The sequence below is a fragment of the Corvus hawaiiensis genome, chromosome 17, assembly GCF_020740725.1.
Source record: "Corvus hawaiiensis isolate bCorHaw1 chromosome 17, bCorHaw1.pri.cur, whole genome shotgun sequence".
Taxonomy (NCBI): domain Eukaryota; kingdom Metazoa; phylum Chordata; class Aves; order Passeriformes; family Corvidae; genus Corvus; species Corvus hawaiiensis.
Window position 1 is genome coordinate 15,408,421 of NC_063229.1, and position 19,043 is coordinate 15,427,463.

Consider the following 19,043-nt stretch of genomic DNA (forward strand, 5'->3'; position numbering starts at 1 on the left):
CAGGCAGCTCGTGGTAAATAAACCCAGTGTGACAGCAGGAATGAAATATTTACTTTGGCTCATTGAGGTTTGCACTGAGGTGGAAGAATTAATCCCATAACAAATTACACCTCTGCTATTGCTTCCAGGGGTCAGGGGTTTTTTAGCAGCAGACATCCAGCTCTATCTGCTCTTCTCAAACCCAACAGGAATCCCTGGCTGCTGGATGAAAAGCCTTTGGGGGTTTGGAGAGACATGTCAGGGGTGGTGAGTCCCAGCTCAAAGTTGGGATGACCTGGGGCTGCTCTGGGCAGGGTAAGGACAGGGCTGTCCAAAGAGGGATCTGAATATTTGTTCTGGTGAGGCCACTGCACTAGGGTGCAAGCTGTGACCCCACTCCTCTTAAACAGCCACATTTTTTGGTTTACTTGGCTTGTGGGTCAATCAGAGGTAGCAGTGGCTTTGTCCTCACTAAGCTGCTCGTGAGCCTCAGTCCTGCTCCTCCTGATCAGATGTCACAAGGACAAGATGTCTCTGACATCTCATTGTCAGCATGGGGACAACAGGGAACCTGTATCTGGAGTCAGTGCTGCAGGTGTTGGAGAGAGTGTGGAGGGGCTTTGCTCTAGCAGGGATTCATCACAGAATTACAGAATGTCTTGGCTTGGAAGGGACCCTAAAGCCCATCCAGTGCCACCCCGTGCCATGGGCAGGGGCACCTTCCACTGTCCCAGGCTGCTCCAGCTGAGATTGTCCCTTGTCACCTCCCAGCAGCAATGGGTGACACTCTCATGGGGGAGATTGGGAGCTGCAACAGACTTCTCCAGGTAATCAGTTTTATCAAAATACCCCTTTTCCCCCTAAAAGCCAAATCTCTCCACTGCAAAAGGAGAGTTATCAATACTGTGGGCAGGTGGGGAAGCAAGAGCCACCTTTGCCTGCCTTGGCACAGTTCCTCGAGGTCAGCCTGCAGCCCGTGCATCCCATGGGAAGTGTTCAGCCTGCTGGCCCAGAGATTTAGGCCATCTTCACCTTTTGTCCAGCTGCTGGCATGGGGAGAGGGCTGAAGGCTGGAGCCCTGACAAACATGGGCTGCAGGGGAGCCTGGGTGGGCTGTGGGCAGCAGGGGCTGCTCCCTGCAGGCTGAGCTCACTGGAGGTGCTGCAGGGCTCTCAGACAGTGGCTCCCTTTCTGTCTTGTGTCACTGCATGCATTGTATTTCTTGGCACCACCAATCCATGACATCTTGATTTGCAAACAGTCAAATAAAATAGAAAAATAGTGTCCCCTGTTAATAGGTTGACACACTGCTTCAGGCCAAGCGTGAGTATTTCTATAGCATTTGCTTTGCTGCCTTATGTCAGTAACTGTTGCTATTGAAAGTAAACACCCCAACTGGTTAAATCAACAGTGTTTTGTTTATTCAAAGCTCATAAACTCCAGTAGCTGTAGGTCACTTTATGAAGTGCCAGCCCCTGGGGGAAGAGAAGGAATAGTGTGAAATTATTGCATGCAGTCCACCCATCATGAGCCTTAGAGGAAGGGGATTTATTAGCAATTAATATTTCTTGCAGAGGAAAAAAAAATAATCCTATTGAGGCAGCTCCACACTGAACCTTGAACCTCTGTACTGGTGGAAATGGGGAAGGGGGTGAAGCCTTCTTACAGGCTTGGGTGAAAAAAGGAGACTTTGGAAAATGAAAAGTAGCTGGGTTTTTATTATTAGGAAAGGATTTCAAAGCACCCAAAGGGAGGAGAAGAATTCAGGGGAAACAGGGCAGGGGAAACGCTTTAGTGTGGTATCTGCACTGGGGAGCTCAGCTGGAACTGAGCTGAGATGAACTCAGATGGGATTATTCTGCAGCCCATCTCAGGCACATGAGGTTTGCACGCCTCCACCTGGCTCAGGGCAAGCACAGTTTTGGAGATGCCCAAAGTCATGCCAGGTGCAGCAGCTCCAAATGTAATTGAGATGAGTCAGAGTCACTTCCAGGCTAAAATTTGTCCTTCCTCATCCTGAAAAAGCCTTGGGAACCACTGATCTGTGGGATGGCGGGTACCAAGCTCTCTATGAACACAATGGTTGGAAAGAGACGTAGGTTAATCTGGAATTTTGATGAGTTAGGATGCTTTGGAAGTGAAATTTGGTGATTGAATAGGAATAAAGAGTGTCCAGGGCAATGCTTAAATATTTAAATGTTTTCTCAACTGTTGCAGACATGCTTTTTAATGATTGCTATTTACTCTTCAGCCTTTGAGGTTACAGATCTGTCTTTGTGATAAATCCAATTATGAACTCATCAAAAAGGTTAGTATTTTGGGAAAGAAATTAATCTTACAGCCATGTGAAAGAAATTATCAGCTTCTTTGCAAATGATCTGAATATATATTCTTAACTGGCAGTATATTAGGCCAGATGTTGTTATATACTTGAAAAGAACAATGAGTCCTAAGGTAACTCTAAATAGATTTCAAAAACGCCTCTCAAACGGCATGAGAAAGTTACAGCTATTGAATTACCTCTATTCTTTCATAAGAGCAAAGTCTCTGTCTCATGACTGAAGGGTTCAGCAGAGCTAGAAAAGTTGCTATGAAAGGCTTATTGCTTGACTTTTCTCACCAAATATTCCGACATTTTCTCCAGGTGACGAGAGAATTTCGCCTTTGCGAGGGTTGCAGAGCAGTAGAGCAGTGCCAGGTCAGGTCACAGACAGCCCAGCCTCGCCTGTGTGTGAGTCAGGGCCAGCCCTGAACATACAGGATCACATTTCCTCACTCTTGGCTCAGCAGCCAACGGTGTTCAGTGAAGACACAAGTGCTCAGGGTCTCTGTCAGGGAGAGCTAAAATCCAGCCAAGGCAGCTGGGAAAGAGATGAGCAGGATCCTCTGGAGGCCTTTCCAGTTGGGCTGGATGAATCTGGAGGAGTTTGAGTGCAGGTCATGAACTCGCAGTTCACCAGCCCCAAGCTGCTGCCCACCTGGTCTGGTCACAGGGAAGCTCCTGATGTTTTCCAGCTGTCTGTGTTGTAGGGAACAGTTCTCACATCTTCACTTTCTTCAGCTCCCGCTGCTTGATAGCAGTTGGGATGGCTCTGCAGGGATGGTGACCAGGGTTCTCCAAAGCTTTTCTCACCACGCAAGTGGCTGTTTCAATGGGATCAGAGGAAAGTAGGTGGAGAGATGGTGCTGTCCTGGTTTTCTGGCTGGGGAAAGAGAGAATAACTTGCTAAAGTCACGCTCCAAATTCGTGGCCAAGAACAGTAAAGACCGTAGAAAGCCTTGATGACGTCCGTGTCCATCTAGATCCCACCCTACCTTTTCTTCCCTTGCCTTTTATAATCAGACTCAGTCTGTGACACAGGGCCCTGCTCCTCAGATGTTCAGGCTTCTGCAGAACATGCTTGGAAAAACCCTGGGCTGCAGCAGTCCCAGTGTGACCCCTCGTGATGCAGCTGGGGCTTCGTGGCTGCCCCTCCTGTGAGCCCAAGGCTCGGTGCCCACACATGGAGATGGAGATGGAGCTGTTGTTGGCAACCCCCCTGTGCCAGGTCCTGTCCTGTGGGAGGCAGTGGGATTTTGGAGAAGAGGCTCTGGGGTTTTTTTTCCCCTCTGAAGGAATTCAGTGTTATTCAGTGGAATCCTCTGTGCAGGTGGAATTTTTGGGCTCTAGGGTTGTAGTGTGCCTGCACTTGAAAATTTGGCCGTTTTCTTGGAAACCGGCATGGGCAAGTTTCAGCCCATTCATCCAAGCTGTCCTTTCTCAAGGACAAGGAGCAGGGCCAGCACAGCTGAACCACTGCAGCCAACTCCTGAATGTTTCCAAATAAAATGCCTTGAGTAAGTTTATTTTTCCTTCTCAGACCTAAATTTAGCACCCTGGAGAAGCTGCTTTGGCAGTCAGCGGATGGTAACGATGACAAGATCGATCTGTGGATAGTTCTGGGAAGATTTGGAAAGTCCTGGTAAAACAGAGCTGGTTTCATTCATGTTTGCAATTTGTCCACAGCCCAAAGGTCTGCTCATGAGCTTCCAATGGTTGAAAGACAAGACATCGACAGCTGCCTGGTTTATGGAGGACAACAGATGATCCTCACTGGACAGAATTTCACAGCAGAGTCCAAGGTGGTGTTCACAGAAAAAACATCAGGTAAGGCAGGTTTTTCCTAACTTTCCCTAGTGGGATAAGGCAGATCTGTAGTGCCAAATCTCATAAAATTTGTGCTCATGATTACTCGAGTGAGTAATCCTGTTCATTTAGGTAAAACCATGTGAGTAAAATTAGACTTGGGAGCAACTGTTTGTGTTGTTGCTTCAAAAGAATCCAGGCACTGGGAATCAGCAGGGACAGGATCTGTTATCAGAGAAAGGAGATGAGCACTACATGTTCCTCTGTGCTTGTTCAATCTCATGTTTAGTGAATACTACTGTAGAATTCATCACTGAAATGAACATTTTTTATTGATGTGAACTACAGGCAAAGATTGTGTTTTCTTCCCTTTAGTAGTCTGTGGAGAAAAAACATACGTAATACATCTTTTTATATCAAATTATTTTTATACATGTAATGAGAGATGAGAATACATCACTTCTCCTTCCATATTTTTTATTGTAGACTTTGTGTTCCCCTTGTGCTGTTAAGAAAGCTTGTTGCTTGGAAGTTTTCTGTCGGTGAACTGAGGTAGAGGCATCTCAAGTGATGTATCCAGTGACTTGCAAGGGATTTAGGAGATTGCATTGCCCAAGTGAACAGCATGTGCATGATCTATGGGGTAATGCCATCGGGAAAAAGTGAGAATCGAGCCAGAAAGGAATGTACATTCATGAACGTACATGAGCACCAGCTGGTGATGTGGGGGAAAACATTCTGTGGGTCCCAGTTCCCTCCCACACCAGCAGCAAGCCAGGCTGATTTTGCAGGTATGAAAGGCTCTGAAGAGCTGTGGAGGTTCAGATGAGCCTGTGCAGTCAGAGGAATTCTTCTGGCACGCTCTGTTTCCTTTCAAGCCCATGTATTAATTCCTTCCCCCCTGTGCTGCCACTGTTCCACCATGTCAGCGTTTTGAGAGGGTACACAGGAACATCTTGGCAGCCTGCAGTGCTACCTGTCCCAAGAATGTTTTGCAGTAACTACAGGAGATGATCCATTCAAAGGAGGTAGCTCTTAATGCCATTTCGAGGAAACATCCCAAATGCCCTGCCCCTCTTTCCATATAAGAGCAGAGAAGGCTCTGGCTGGACGAGATGTTAGAAAGTAAAAAGAACAACAACATTTTCCACACTAAATCTAAAGCTTTTCTGTGCTGCTGGGGAAACTGCAGGGATTTTTTCCTCTTTTTTTACCTCCTGGTAGGGGGGAGACAGGATTTATCCCAGCAGCAGTGCCCAGTCTGGAGCAGGGATTTGCTTGCTGGTGTTCCATATCCTGCCTCCCCCCCAGCCCTTGGCCTCTGCAGGCAGTCTCACTCTGCTGGACTCTGAAAAAATGACTGGCAGAAGGGGAATTCAGAGGATGGGAGGTCCAGGTTCAAATCCTTGGGCTGAATCAGAAGTCTGTGTGGTTTGCAGTGGGTTATCTGGGGGACTCTGTGCTGAGCTGGTTCTCTGTGTGTCCATGTGCTGTTCCATAATGCAGCAGCACCTCTGCCAGAGGTGCCCTGGAGTGCTTTTAAATGAAGATTGCTTTATTTAATAGATGTGTCTAAAGAAGCTGAGCTGGATACACAGCTCATGCATGGCTGAGTGCAGCAAACTGAGAATTGCTTTGTGCCTGGGTTGTCAGAGGTTGATGAGTGTCCCAGCTCACCTGAAAATCAGGATCCTGTGTGTCTGAGACTTTCAGCTTCCCTCATTATGCACTGCAGACAATTTTAAGGATCTCTACGATGTCTGTTCGTAGTTGCCATTGCCTCGGGCTGCGTGAGCCCGGAGCAAGGAGCCCCAGCTGTGCAGCCCCGGGTGTCGGTTCGAGCAGTGCCTGGGTGGAAGGAGGAGCAGCTCACCCACAGCTCCTCTGCCCTGCACAGCCCATGCAGAAAGTGCTGATGAGCTGCTCAGGGGCAGAGTAAGCCACAGCCACCACCCTGGGGGTGGATAGCAGCACAGCTCTGCCTGACCCCAACTGCAGCAGGCTGTGTCTCTTCCAGAGCGCGCCGCTGCCCCGCAGCCTGTGAAAGAATCACACCTTTGTCAAGGCAGGAAGATGCAGCAAGCTCGCAGGGGAAGCTTGGTTTGCTTAGAGTTTCATTTTAACAGCTCACAAGCCTTGTCTGTGCTAGCAAGTGGTGCTGGATTTCCCACTTCTGCCACCAGTTTTAGCTGCACTGGTAACAAGAAGGGTGAGAGCAGCAGTGTAGGTAACCATCCCACAGCTTTTGGCACGCTGTGCTCCACACAGCTCCTTGGCTTGTGTGTCCAGTGTTTTTAGGTGAGAGTAGCAAGGCTGTTTTTTCCCCAAGAACTTTTGTGCAAGTATCTTTGTGCAGCTAGATCTTTTCCTTTTATTGTTCCATAGACTCCAAACTCTGGGTGTCCCTTGGATCTGGGTGAAGCGGGTGCTGGGAAGGCATCACTCACGTGCTTTGCAAAACTGAGGAAGCTGCTGTTGAGGATCACAATTGTACATTAGGTTTCATCCCTCAGAGGAACACTCAGAACCTCTTTCCATTTCCTCTGGATCTTGTAGACAATTCTTCACCCACCACTAGCAATGCAGAGGAACATGGAACTGGTCACATTTGTGACAAAAATACGTGTCTCCGTGAGCAGTAATGAGCAGGTTTTATTTGTCTTTTCATAGAACTGCAGATATGTATATTTTTCCATAGCAATACCTGGAAAATAAGGGCAGTTCCCTGAATTGTGGCGGGATGTCAGTGTGAAATGAGTGTCCCGTGGCACGCGAGCCGCAGGGAGCTCGCTGGGGACAGGGCTGGGACAGTGTCAGCTTCGGCTCACGGCAGGAAATGGCAGCAGGAAACGGAGTGAAGGGGCTGGAGCTCAGTGCTCTGAGGGGATAAAGTCCTTGTGTTTGAAATGCTGATGCATAAATAGCATTATGTTTCTGAATGCTAAAATTTATCAACATGCAGGCCTTAGAGTTTTGAGTTCTTTCTGAGGTTCTCTCTTTCTGATGCAAGATCATAAAATGTAGCTGCTGTGAGCCAGGGGAACTTATGAATTCCCTAATCCCAGCACACAAAAGCAGAGTTTGGCTGAAGGAGTTTGAAGATCTGAACTTGGAGACATGTAACTGAGCCCAGCTAAATTAAAGTAGGTCAGGGGAAGCAACTATACTGGACTGTATTCTCTTAGTTTTGATCTGGAAGAGAGAGCTTGAAAAGCAGTCTTGGAGCTATCAAGGACTTGCAATATGGTGAAGGTCAAGGGTGTTAGTGCTTGGTTGGGGCCCAGATCTTGCAGTGCAGTTAAAAAAGAAAAGATTTGGAATTCCCCCTTTTATTTATTTTAATTGTCATGTAGTAATTTGCAAGTCAGATGCTGGGTGCATTGTGTTTACTCCCATTTGTGTACTGGTTACTGCTGCTCTGCTGTCAGTGATAGAGGCAGTTCGTGTTTCTCTGGGAGAAAAGTGCAAATGGACTGTGATTTCCCCTGCCAAACTCTTCTGGTGGCCACATGGACATCGTGAATCATCGCTAGGACAATGTGGGTGGTGGAGGAACAACCCAAACACAACGTCCATCCTTGGAGTGGCTCCACCATAAATCTCCCGGCTGGGCCAGGCAGGGTAAGGAGAGGAGGTGCTGCTGTGCCCTTTGAACTGCTGCAGCTGCCAGGGCCCCCAAGTGTGGATGTTCACAGCCCCTGTGACAAAATAAATCTGTCCAGCTCTAGAGTCCAGCAGTGGTGCTTGAACACGCTTGGATGTGTCGTGGTTGCAGGAGAGCTCAGCCCAGGGCAGGATCAGGCTGTGGTGTTCGGTGTGGGGGTGCTGGGGTTGAGGCTTTTGTCTGCACAGTGCCCGAAATGCTGCACCCCACAAGCCATGGAATGTGTGGTGGGGGAGTGCAGCCCCCAGGAGTCGTGCAGCCCCCAGGAGTCGTGCAGCCCAGTGCTCCATAGGGCACCGCACCGGGACGGCATTAGGGCAGCTTTAATGGGGTGGAAGGTGGCTGGTGTGTTGGTTTGATGATAGGATCGTGCTCGTTGTGGGACAGGTGAAAGGAAATTCCAGCATTGTCTTACAGCAGTGTTCCCCTTTTCTGCTGTGTCAGTTCCTCACCGTGCTCCAAACAGGGAGCTCAATCCCTCTTTGTAGTCTGACAGTTTCATGAACGATCCAGAAATTCCTGGGGAGTGCAGAAAATAGCAACTATTTTCAGCAATTAACTCTGTGAACTTAATAATGCAACAGTAATGATGCAATTTTCTCAGGCAAATTCAAGATAAAATGGACAAAAAGCTTTTTAAAAAACTTTCAGCGTTTTCCCAGGTTCATTCAAAAGAGATGTTTGCTACTTGAACAAATAAACAGCTTCAGATATTGAATGTGAGGGCTGAGCTCCAGTCACTTACTGGTTTTCTAAATTAATGAACTTAAGTTTGAAGAACTGAGAGGAATGGGACTTATCTTAGGACTAGGTCATAACTCAGTCACAGATGCCATTCACCACTGAGCATGAATTAAGTGTAGGTTTAAAAGGCATCTTATCCTGATACAAAATCCCAGAATCTGGGGAAAAAAACTACTGTTTGGATTTTTTAATGGGAAAGGACAGGAAAAAGAGCACAAATATCTGGGAATAGTTGCAGAGTTAGCAAAGCTGAAAGTGGTACTGTAATCTTAAATGGTTCCGTTTGTTTGCAATACGTGAGGTTGTACAGAAAGTGCATGAAATGAATTGGTTACCTTGCTATTTTCCTGCTAGTTTTCAAAGAGCACGTTCCCTGCTCCGTGCAGGCTGTGGCTGGGGGCCAGCATGTAAAGCTGGATGCAAATCCCCTCCTCCCTGAACCTGCAGAAGGCTGGGAGGAGCGGGGGGAATCAGTCAGAGCTGTCTCCGGGAGGCCCACCTGGATTCTGCATCAGCTGGAGGTGCTCGCCTTGCAGGGCCACCTCTCCTGCCGTGTGCCCCAGGGCAGGGCAGCAGCAAAGGGAGCTCGGGGCCTGCCTGGGCATCCCCCTCCAAAGAGGTGTCACCGGTCGGGAGATCTGGGAGGTTTTGGTCTCGTGGAGTGTCTGTTTTGTGTGTTCTGTCTACACGAAGCAGGAAGGTGTGTCAGCAGGTCCCACCATGTGTGAACACTGAGGAATAACAAGTATTCTTCAGGAGGATTGGTTTGCCTGGTTCTGCTGTGCAGATTAGAAAGTTTCAGGGTAAATGGGGCCCGTTCTGCTTCTCCTTGCTGCTGTAGCTGCTGAAAGCCAGCAAACCTTTCTCCCCAGAGATTTTCCCCTGGCTGGAATGCGCTGCATGCCCCAGGTGTTCTTGTAATCCCACGGGGCAATCTGACCGGGAATCCCAAAAAAACACTGCAAAACAGGAAAAAATCTAAGGCTCACACACAGAAAAATGCAGAAGAGAGTGGCTGCAGAAACGGAGTTGCCATAGCTGTTAGAGACTCAGCGAGACAGGGTGGAATCCAGTGTTTTGGAAGGTTTCCCCGTATGACACAAGATTTTGGAATTTTACAGCTGGTAAATCCTTATTAAACAGGCAGCCACTACTGGCCTGGATTCCCTGGCTCACTGTTCACTACGGGGGCGCCTGATGGAAGTGTGCCTGGTCCTGATTATTCAGCTTAATTGTTTAGGGAGAATATTAAAAAATAATAATAATTCTTGGCGTAAACAAAAGGCAGAGAGACAAGCTCCCATCACCTGTTGACAGAAAATTGATCATGAAGAAAGCTGGCATGGGGAGTGGAATTCCCTGTTCTCCCACTTAGTCATCGCATCCTGGTGTGACTCATTTTATTACATGGAGGTTCCCAGTGGTTTTATTTTGAGAGAAGCTTTTGTTTAATAATTTATACACACACACACAAACACACTTATAATCTTAAAAAAACAACAAATCTATTCTGTTGAATTGGCATAAGGAATCATTTGGAAGAGCTCTGGAATGAAATACTGTTCCTGCTGCTTCACTGTTCAACTACTGTATTTATGTTTTATTTTAATGTGAATTGAATTCCTCAACAATAGATGGGGAGAAATCTCCTCTAAACTTGTTCTCACTGTGCAAAATGTCAGATTTGGGGCTGGGCTGGCTGGTGGATGACTAATCCATTGCCCTTTTACCTCCTAGACCGTGTATCTTTGGCCTTGGTGACTCAAACTTCTGTCCTCAGTGCAGTGAAGGCACTGGCCTCTGCTCATAACAAACAGAGCTCCATTAACTGCAGTGTGCAGTCTTGCTTCAGAAAGAAAAAGAAATCCATGAAAATGAAGCTCAGGAAAAATTCTATAGTTCCACTTTCCGTGAGTTTTAAATACATTCATGCTGCCTTTAAAGTTTGAAAATCATTTTGAAGTTAGAGCTTAGAATGAGGCAACTGCTCAGGACCAGATGCTGAGCAACCTTGTGCTGACTTGCACAAGTAACTTCCCAGCTGAAATCAGAATTTGTCCCTGAATTTGTCTGGAATTTGTCCAGAGCAGCAGAGATTCTGAGTGAGCATTCCCCATAAGGTTTCTGCTTCCCAGAGTGGTTTTGCCCTGCTGGAAACCATTCATTGCTCTCCCTTTGTTCTTGGGGTGGCTCTAAAAACCCCTCTCTGTTTTCCAGAGATGTCTGTCATCTACTGATAAAAGCTGACAGAGATAACTGTTGTGCTTTTCTGGAAGACCTTCCAAGAAACACAATGAATGGGGACAATTCACTGCAGGCCCAGAGGGACTGTGCAGAAATGTGCAGTCAGGGCCCTGCCCCTCTGGTCACCAGGCTTGGTTTCTCTGGGGAACCAGCATGGTTTGCTGCCTGGGAGGAAGGTAACAGGTTGTTCATTAAGTAATTTGTGTAATGCTTGACTGAAAAGCAATGTACATTTGCAGGCCTAAAATCACGTGCAAGCGTGGAATCCCATACAGGATCAGCACAATTGTATATTTAGTCTTCAGCTGCAGAGAACTGCAAAGAGCATTTCCTGAGCCTCTCAGTCCATCAGTCATGCTTGTTCAAATAAAGCAGTAGGTTTGTTTCTCTGCTAGTTACTGACCCCAAAGTCATGAGTAAGGGATCCTGAATAATGTGTAAAGGCTGTAACTGGTTCAGAAAACCTTTAATTGGCTAATTAAAAAAAGTCCTATAAGGGGCTGCGGAGAATCACCCAAAATGTTCCTAATGCAGACTGACATTTTGATTTCCCCCAGTTTGAAGCAAGACTTTTGGTATGATCGCAGTTGGAGTTAGAAAGGGTAGAATTACTTTCTTCCAACAACTCATTCATTCCTCCAAAGAGTGCTGACACAATCAGATCTCTCATCGGGGTTTAATGCTAAGTCTCATAGCCCTGAAGCAGCACAAAAATCTCTATTTCCTGAACATTTCACTGACCTGTGGTGTTAAAGACTTGCCAACGAAGACAAACCATTAAATGAGCAGGGAACCACAACAGTAAAAATACTGCATGAGGCAGCCATGGCTGGTAAGACCTCAGGGTCTAAATCCAAGAATATTTTATCATCTTGAGTGCAACTGCTGCCCTTTGCAGAGGCAGGGATTGAATTCCCTGTGGTGGAGGTACTGTTCAAAAGGCACCACACACGTGGGCCTGGCACTGGATTCCCGAGTGATCTTTTGCAGTTTTTGTACTCTCCATTGTTGGAGCAGTTTAATTATGTGCAATAAGCAGCTATCTGCATTTGTAGACTTTAGATTAAATTATTAATCAAGCTGGGGTTTAATCTTCTCGGTTTCCAGGCAGGAGCTGTTTGTCCCATTTGTGGCATGACAGAATTACAGGGTAATGAAGGCCAGAAGGGATCTCTGGAGGGTTGAGCACAACCTCCTGCTCAAAGCCAAACCCATTTTTGTTGCCCGGGCACCACCTGGGTTCCAGGGAAGGGCCTTTGGTGTGACAAGTTTTGTACTGGGGCTGTGCTCTGCTGTCACATCAGCATCAGGATTTTTAGTACATCCTTACAATAAGAATCCCACTTTTGTTGAGGACTTTCTCCAATCATCCACTTTCCTTTCCTCCTAAAAAAATTTGCATTTATGCACATTCTAAAGATGATAATCATGTGTTGACAGTTTGGTGCAGGTTTTCTCTGTTCAAAATTTCCTGAAATCATCCTGAGACTTCTCAGTTTATTCCTCCTGCTCTCCATTAGCTGCCAGAGTGTGCATAATCAAAAGTTTTCTTTTTGTTACCAGGAAAAAGAATAGGTTAAAGTAGAGAGAGACTTCTGAATGCAATTGTATTTCTCATTTTCCTCACAGCCTCCCTCATCCCTCTGCCAAAAGCTCCCCATAATGTGCATATCCAGAGCGGTTAAAGGAAAAGCAAATATTGATTGTCTCGAGCTAAAGTGAAGCCATGAGGCAGATGGAGCCACATCATCATATTTAAGCATAAAGGTCAGGGAGTGAACTGCAGAGTGGTTAAATTCAGCAGGACTTCAGTGCTCAAAGAACGGGGATTGCTGCTGCTGACAGATTTGTTAGAAACCTGTTTAGCTGCCACAAATATGAAATCTATCCAAACAGAAGCCTCTGTCATTGTTGGAATGATAACCCCAAATACATTCATTTCTTGTTTGCTTATTCTCATTCTTACTTTTGACCCACACAGACTTTGGACTCAGCCTGAACATCATTTGATATTTATGGATGGCTTCATTAGCTTTTAGTGCAATTTCGGTGGCTCAGTTACTAAATCAAAGCCCCTGTGGTTGTGGTTGCATGTGTTCCACAGGCTTCCTGAACGTGGCAGATGACTTGGAGGCCCATTTCTACTTTAGTTTATGCATTTTGGACCAACAAATCCTTTTGATTTCCACCTTCTTCGTGAAGTTAGTGCTGTTGTTATCTGCACAGACTGTTTGAATTTAGCAGTACGGAAACAAAGATGAAAACATTCTGCCTGGAGCAAAACCAGTGTCAAATATTCCTGCTTGGCTGTCTCCTTGTTGTCAGGACATCTGCATATGGCATTGCTGAGACAGCTCTGATGTGTGTCTCTTACATTATGACATATTTTCTTTTTCCTTTTCCCTCCTCTTTTCCTCAGAGAACTCTAAAACTTTATCCTTTGGGGTTTTTCTGGAGTGTGGGGAGGTTCCTTAACACATACGGTGATGGTTTCTTTTCACAAATTTCACCTAGAAGAGGAATCCCCCCACTGAGCATTTGCTGCCTTGTCATCAGGCAAGGATTTCTGGATTAACCCCCCAGTATTTTGGCTTCCCCCTTCCCTGTTTGCTGTCTCAACAGCAGCAAGGAGTTGGCTGCATTAACAGGGTTATAGATTGAATATAGCAGTGGCCAGAGTGAGTGCTTATGTTAAATGACATTAAATAATGGAATATTTTCCATGCCTTTGTGCTGGTCCCTTGGGATGTGCTGGCTCCAGTGACAGCTTTGCTGAGGCCATCCCAGCCCCAGCACCCACTCAGCCCCACGTTAGAAAAGACAACTGACTCACGGGGGAACGTAACACAAAAAAAAGAGACAAAACTCAGAGTTGTTCAGTGTTCCCTCCTTGCAGCGGGAGCAGCTGGAAGCCTGATCTCCTGATGGAGCCGCACTTCCAGCTATTCCTTGGCTGTCTCCATTGCCCAGGGAAGGATTGGGATGAGGGAGCCCATCCCGAGGGGAGGGAGGGATGTGGGCCATGACCTCCAGGAAAGGCTGCCTGTCCCCAGTGTGTGTGAGCAGGGCCCAGCAGGGCTGTCCCAGGTGTGGGGTGCTGGGCAGGTGAGGCTCTGTCCCACCGGGCTGAGGGGACGCGGAGCTGGGGCAGACAGGGACCCCGGGGCTGCGTCCTGGCCACGGAGCCCAGCTGGGGAAGGGCTGCCTGGAGAGCCTGGCGCATCTGTCAGCTCATTGTCTGGGCCCAGCACAGAACAAAGAGCACAACAACAGAAAAAATGCAAAATGCATTTAAAAATACTCTTTCATTTCCCTTTTTGCCAGAAGCAGAAGTACTTAAATAACAGAGGACAAAAGCAGCTCTTGCAGAACTTCCAAGAGTTGGGAAAAATTAAAAGCCCTGTGAGAAGGACAGGGTTTGGGAGATTTTCCCCCTTGTCCTGCCTGGTCTGGGGAACCCCCTGAGCAGCCAGCACTGCTCCCCCTAAAGCAGACAGCAGCCTCCTGGCTGCAGCATTCCCAGTCCTCTCAGGTCCTTGGGATACGTGTCCCCTGGCCAGTTTAAAAGCAAGCTTTCAGAAAGGTATGAGGCAATCTTTTTCTGCCCATCAGTATTTTTCTTCTGCAAATTGCTTGGCTAAAAGGCTCAATGGAATATAAAAATCAAAGGGATAAAGATTAAAATCTAAAAAAAAAAATAAGGAAAGCCCTGCAAAAAATGTTTTGAGATTTAAGGAATATTTGTAAGCAGAGGAAGCACCCAGTCTGTACATGAATGTCCTGTCACTGCTGATACACTCTTACAGCCCAGGGGGTTACTTTGGTGATATTCCATACAGAGGGATCAAATTTTATTTTCCTCTGTAGATATAATTTTGTCTAACTCAGAATGGAGACAAGCTGCATGGATGTAATAATTAAGGGCAGGAAGGCTTGCAGTGTTTCAGGGTAGGGGCTGTCACACATGCAGTGAGGTGCTTTTGCACTGAGCACGGTGAATATTTGGTACTTTACCGTGGCTTTAGGGCTGTCAGTGGCATTCTAGGAGAATGTTTGCTGAGCTGCTGACCCAGTGTGACCATGAACAAGTTATCTGACCTTCATGATGCCCTCCCTCAGTCAGGCTGGCTGGACTCAGGCCCGGTAAAAAGCAGATGTTGCACCTGTGCTAAATATTTCATTCTTCAGTTTGGCTAATTTCTACATAAACATTTCATTTTAATATATATGTAAGCTCTTTCCTAGAGAGAGAAGTGTTCAATGATGTGTTTAAATGAAATGCTGTTGCTTTTGGTTTGGACTGGGAAGGTGCTTGAAATTAAGTCCACTTTGAGAGCTTTGCTAACTTGATGCCCTAATTTGTCGCTTTTTTTTTTAATTTTAATAAGTCAAGTTCTATGATTTAAAAAAAAACCACAGAGAGGTTAATATTGTGATATTCTTCTAGATGGGCAGCAGATCTGGGAAATGGAGGCAACGGTGGACAAAGATAAGAGCCAGCCTGTAAGTATGCAAAGCACTGGGTGTCCTCTCGTGCACCTTCTGGGGAGCAAGTTGTGTTCAAGGGGGAGCTTCCAGAGAGCATCTCAAAAGCAGAAAGAGCAGCAATGGTGAACAAATGTCCAATGCTGCAGCAGTACATGTGCTGCAGAAAGAAACCATTCATGCAGCAGCAGCCCCCAGCAAACAGAGTCACTGCTGGATCTGTGTCCTGCAGACTCCACGGTGCCAGCCCAGGCTCTGCAGGATGCTGTCCTGCCTTCCCTGGCCCCTGGGTGCCGTGTCCTTTGCAGGACAGGGTTTGTCCTGCAGGAGTTCAGATGAACACTAATCTTTGGAGGCAGTGAGCCTCTTTGTTCCCTTTGTTGCTGGGACCTTGCTGTGGGCAGGCGGATCTTTCAGGAGCCAGCAGTGACACTGCCATGGGCCGTGCCTGCCCCGCTGGGAGCGGGGAGCTGCCAAAGCAGTGGGGTCTGGCTGTGTGTCAGTAGAAAGCCTATAGAATAATGGAGTTATTCTGACAAAAAGAGGGAATTCTGCAGTGCACACTCATTTATCAAGCACTGTGGGATTAGCAGTGCTTCTGCATTTATCACCATTTCATGTTTCATTTGTAGCTGAGACTTCTCTCTCCAAGTTCAGGACAGCACCAAGTTCCAGAGGGATACAGTCCCTAGAAACCAACTTGCCAGTACCAAAATCTTCTGATCTTTCACCATCTGCCCTTTTTTCTCATACCCTTCTTTATAGGGATGAATAGGGAGATTTCTCTTGTTATGCCTGCAGATGTAGCAAGGGGAGCTGCACACAAAAATCCCTGCTCAGCCCCAGTAGGTGATTCCTTGTTGTCCCCTGCCTCATTTCAGAGCATGCTTTTTGTGGAGATTCCCGAGTACCGGAACAAGCACATCCGCACAGCCGTGAAGGTGAACTTCTATGTCATCAATGGCAAAAGAAAAAGAAGCCAACCCCAGCATTTCACCTATCACCCAGGTAATTCTCAGGGACAGAGCCACTTGTTGTCTTATTTCATGAGCAAGATTTGATTTTCTGCTCTGTTGTTTTCTTGCCATTCTTTGAGGAGCCAAACGTTGCTGATTTAATTCAGCTCAGCACTCAACAGCTGCTTGGTTTAAAGGATGCCTGTGATTTATGATCAGGATTTCCATCACTTTGGGGTGGCAGCTATCTCAGTTATCTTGGCAACGGGCTGATGCTGCCCTATTCACTTGATGGAAGTTTGCCAGGAGCCTCAGTGGGAACAGGCTCAGTCTGGGACATGATGTGACCCTCAAAACCATGAGTGTTGCCTTCTCTGACGTGTCCAGCAATAAGAAAACACCAGATCTGGGAAAGGGCTTGGGATGGAGGAAGGCAAGCAATATATATATTCTTTAGAATGAGACTACTTGAGAAAAATATGAATGCTTTTCTGATGTTCTTCCTCCGGGGATTGGTGAGCCATGTCACAATAAATGCAACAGGATTACGAAGGAGATTCCCAGAATTTCCCAGCTTTGGCTTGGAGAAAAATATTGTGAGAAAATCACAGTATTGTGTTTGTGGAAACCAGAAAGCACAAAATAACAGCACCAGGTTTTATGCAAGCTTCAAATGATGTCTTAATTTGACTTGTCTCTAAGGAGAGGCAAAACGTTTGTTCAGACTCTTATTTTGGTCTCCTCCAGCCTGAAAATCTCTGGTTCTCTCCCTGAATTTATGAACTCTATAGAGTGTCACCAATGTGAAGGTTTTGTACAGTTGCTAAATTGTTCTGTTCTGGAATGGTATTGAGAAGCACACATCCATCTCAATACAATCCCTAAAACAGACCACTTAGGAGAAGGAATCTTTACTTCCAAAAAGGAATGTTGCGTGACCACTTTATGGTTTCCATTGTGTGGTGTTTCTGTAGTGTTTTGGGAAAGATTTGACAAACAAAATCATTGGAAATGTAGAGGACCATCATTTACCCCACCAGGATTCACACAACTCTTACTAAATCATGGTCTTTTAAATGATGGTGTCAGACAGGTCTTCAGCTCTCTGCGCTGAGGAAACCTTGTGCAGTGGAGACAAAAGCTCTAGAATAGTTCAGCTCTGCCTTTGGTCACTCGTTAAATGTCTGACAGAAAGATGGGGAGTTGTTTATGTCCTGGCATTTATATTGGTTCAGTCTTCCTTTGAGATGGAAGTACTACATGTAACACCTATCTATGACTTCTTATTTTGTCTGTGTTCCAGAACAGCCCTTAAATGAATTAAAATAGGAGCTGAAGTGTTGAATTTTTCAATTTTAGTAATTTGTGGTTTGTTAGTATGTTAAAGATTTTTCAAGAAGCTCTTAGCACAGAGTGCTTTGAAGAATCTTTGCCATGGTTGCATGTGGGTGATTTATTAAACTCAGTGCTTGTGACATGTGAATTTAGACACACAAATCTTGTAAAAGGCTTAAATCTCTTATTACTTCAAGGAAAACCTCTCTGTTTCTCCTCAGCTCGTTACGAATAATGTCCTTTGCATGCTTTATTCTAGTACCATCAATCAAAACAGAGCCCATTGATGACTATGATCCAGCCTTAATCTGCAATACAGTACACAGTGCTCTGGGGACAGTAACACAGCCTTACTATTCACAGCACACAATGGCCACCGAGTCCCCTTCCTGCCTCGTGGCCACTATGGCTCCTTGCCAGCAGCTGCGCTCAGGCCTTTCCTCTCCCGACTCGCGGTACCACCAGCAGAACCCAGCTGTGATTTACCAAAGGAGCAAGAGCCTGAGCCCCAGCCAGCTGGGCTACCAGCAGCCCAACCTGATGGCCACACCAGTTGCCATTGCAGATGCCCACAGGTCCGTGCTGGTGCACGCTGGTTCTCCAGCCCAAACATCAGCCGTGCTGCACCACTCCCCAGGCCACCAGCAGCCTTCTCCTGTGATCCACTACTCTCCAACCAACCAGCAGCTGAGGTGTGGAAGCCACCAGGAGTTCCAGCACATCATGTGCTGTGAAAATTTCACATCCAACGTGTCGAGATCCAGCCAGCCCCAGGCCAGCCAGGCCCAGAGGCTGAGCCCCAGTTCGTACCCCACCGTGATCCAGCAGCAGGCGGCCCCAGGCCAGCGGGCAGCCAAAAATGGGCCACCAGGGAGTGACCAGAAGGAGGTGCTGCCAGCAGGAGTGACCATCAAGCAGGAGCAGAACCTGGACCAGGCGTACCTGGATGATGGTAAGTGCTGTGTTTCTCTCTCGGGAGGTTTGTTGGAGGGAGGGGGCAAGGTCAGAGTTCTCAATGCCCCTGTTCCTCGGCGTGGCCTCCTTTGATGGGCGTGGACATTTGCTGTGCATTCAGGCTGGATTTGGGTCTTTCATTAGGTGCATTTTTGGTAGAAGGCAAAGCACTTTGGCCACTCACCCACAGAAACCCTCTGCTTGCTCTGTGCCACAGGCTCAGCTGCCAGGTTGAGCTGGTCCCATTTTGTTTCCATTTGCCAAAGGTTCCATTGCCAGTTTGGAAGATGGCAGATCTGAAACGAAATGCACTTCTTAATTATTTTATTATATTTTTCATATCAAGGCAAAGTCCACTTTGTAAAATGCTCTGTACATTTTGTACCAGAAAAAAGCCCATTGAGCAGTCTATCAAGGCCTGTAATGAATGGGGTAGTGCTGCAGGCAAAACCATTGCAGATGTTCTAGATGAACAGTGGGACATTGATAAGTAAAACAATGCTGTTTCTTTGTTGTGAGCCAGCTGATTTAGCCTTTAGGAATGAACATAATTTAG

General features: G+C 46.7%; 1 protein-coding gene across 5 annotated transcripts in view; it reads left to right on the top strand.

Moving 5' to 3' along the window:
• The window catches only part of NFATC2 (nuclear factor of activated T cells 2), a 79,908-nt gene that overhangs the window by 35,411 nt on the left and 25,454 nt on the right, over positions 1–19,043 (top strand). For all 5 annotated transcript variants that reach the window (XM_048321819.1, XM_048321818.1, XM_048321821.1 and 2 more), the window contains exons 6-9: positions 3,986–4,126; positions 15,205–15,260; positions 16,124–16,250; positions 17,793–18,485. In XM_048321819.1, coding sequence (XP_048177776.1) covers positions 3,986–4,126; positions 15,205–15,260; positions 16,124–16,250; positions 17,793–18,485 — 1,017 coding nt within the window. The remainder of the gene's footprint in view (positions 1–3,985; positions 4,127–15,204; positions 15,261–16,123; positions 16,251–17,792; positions 18,486–19,043) is intronic.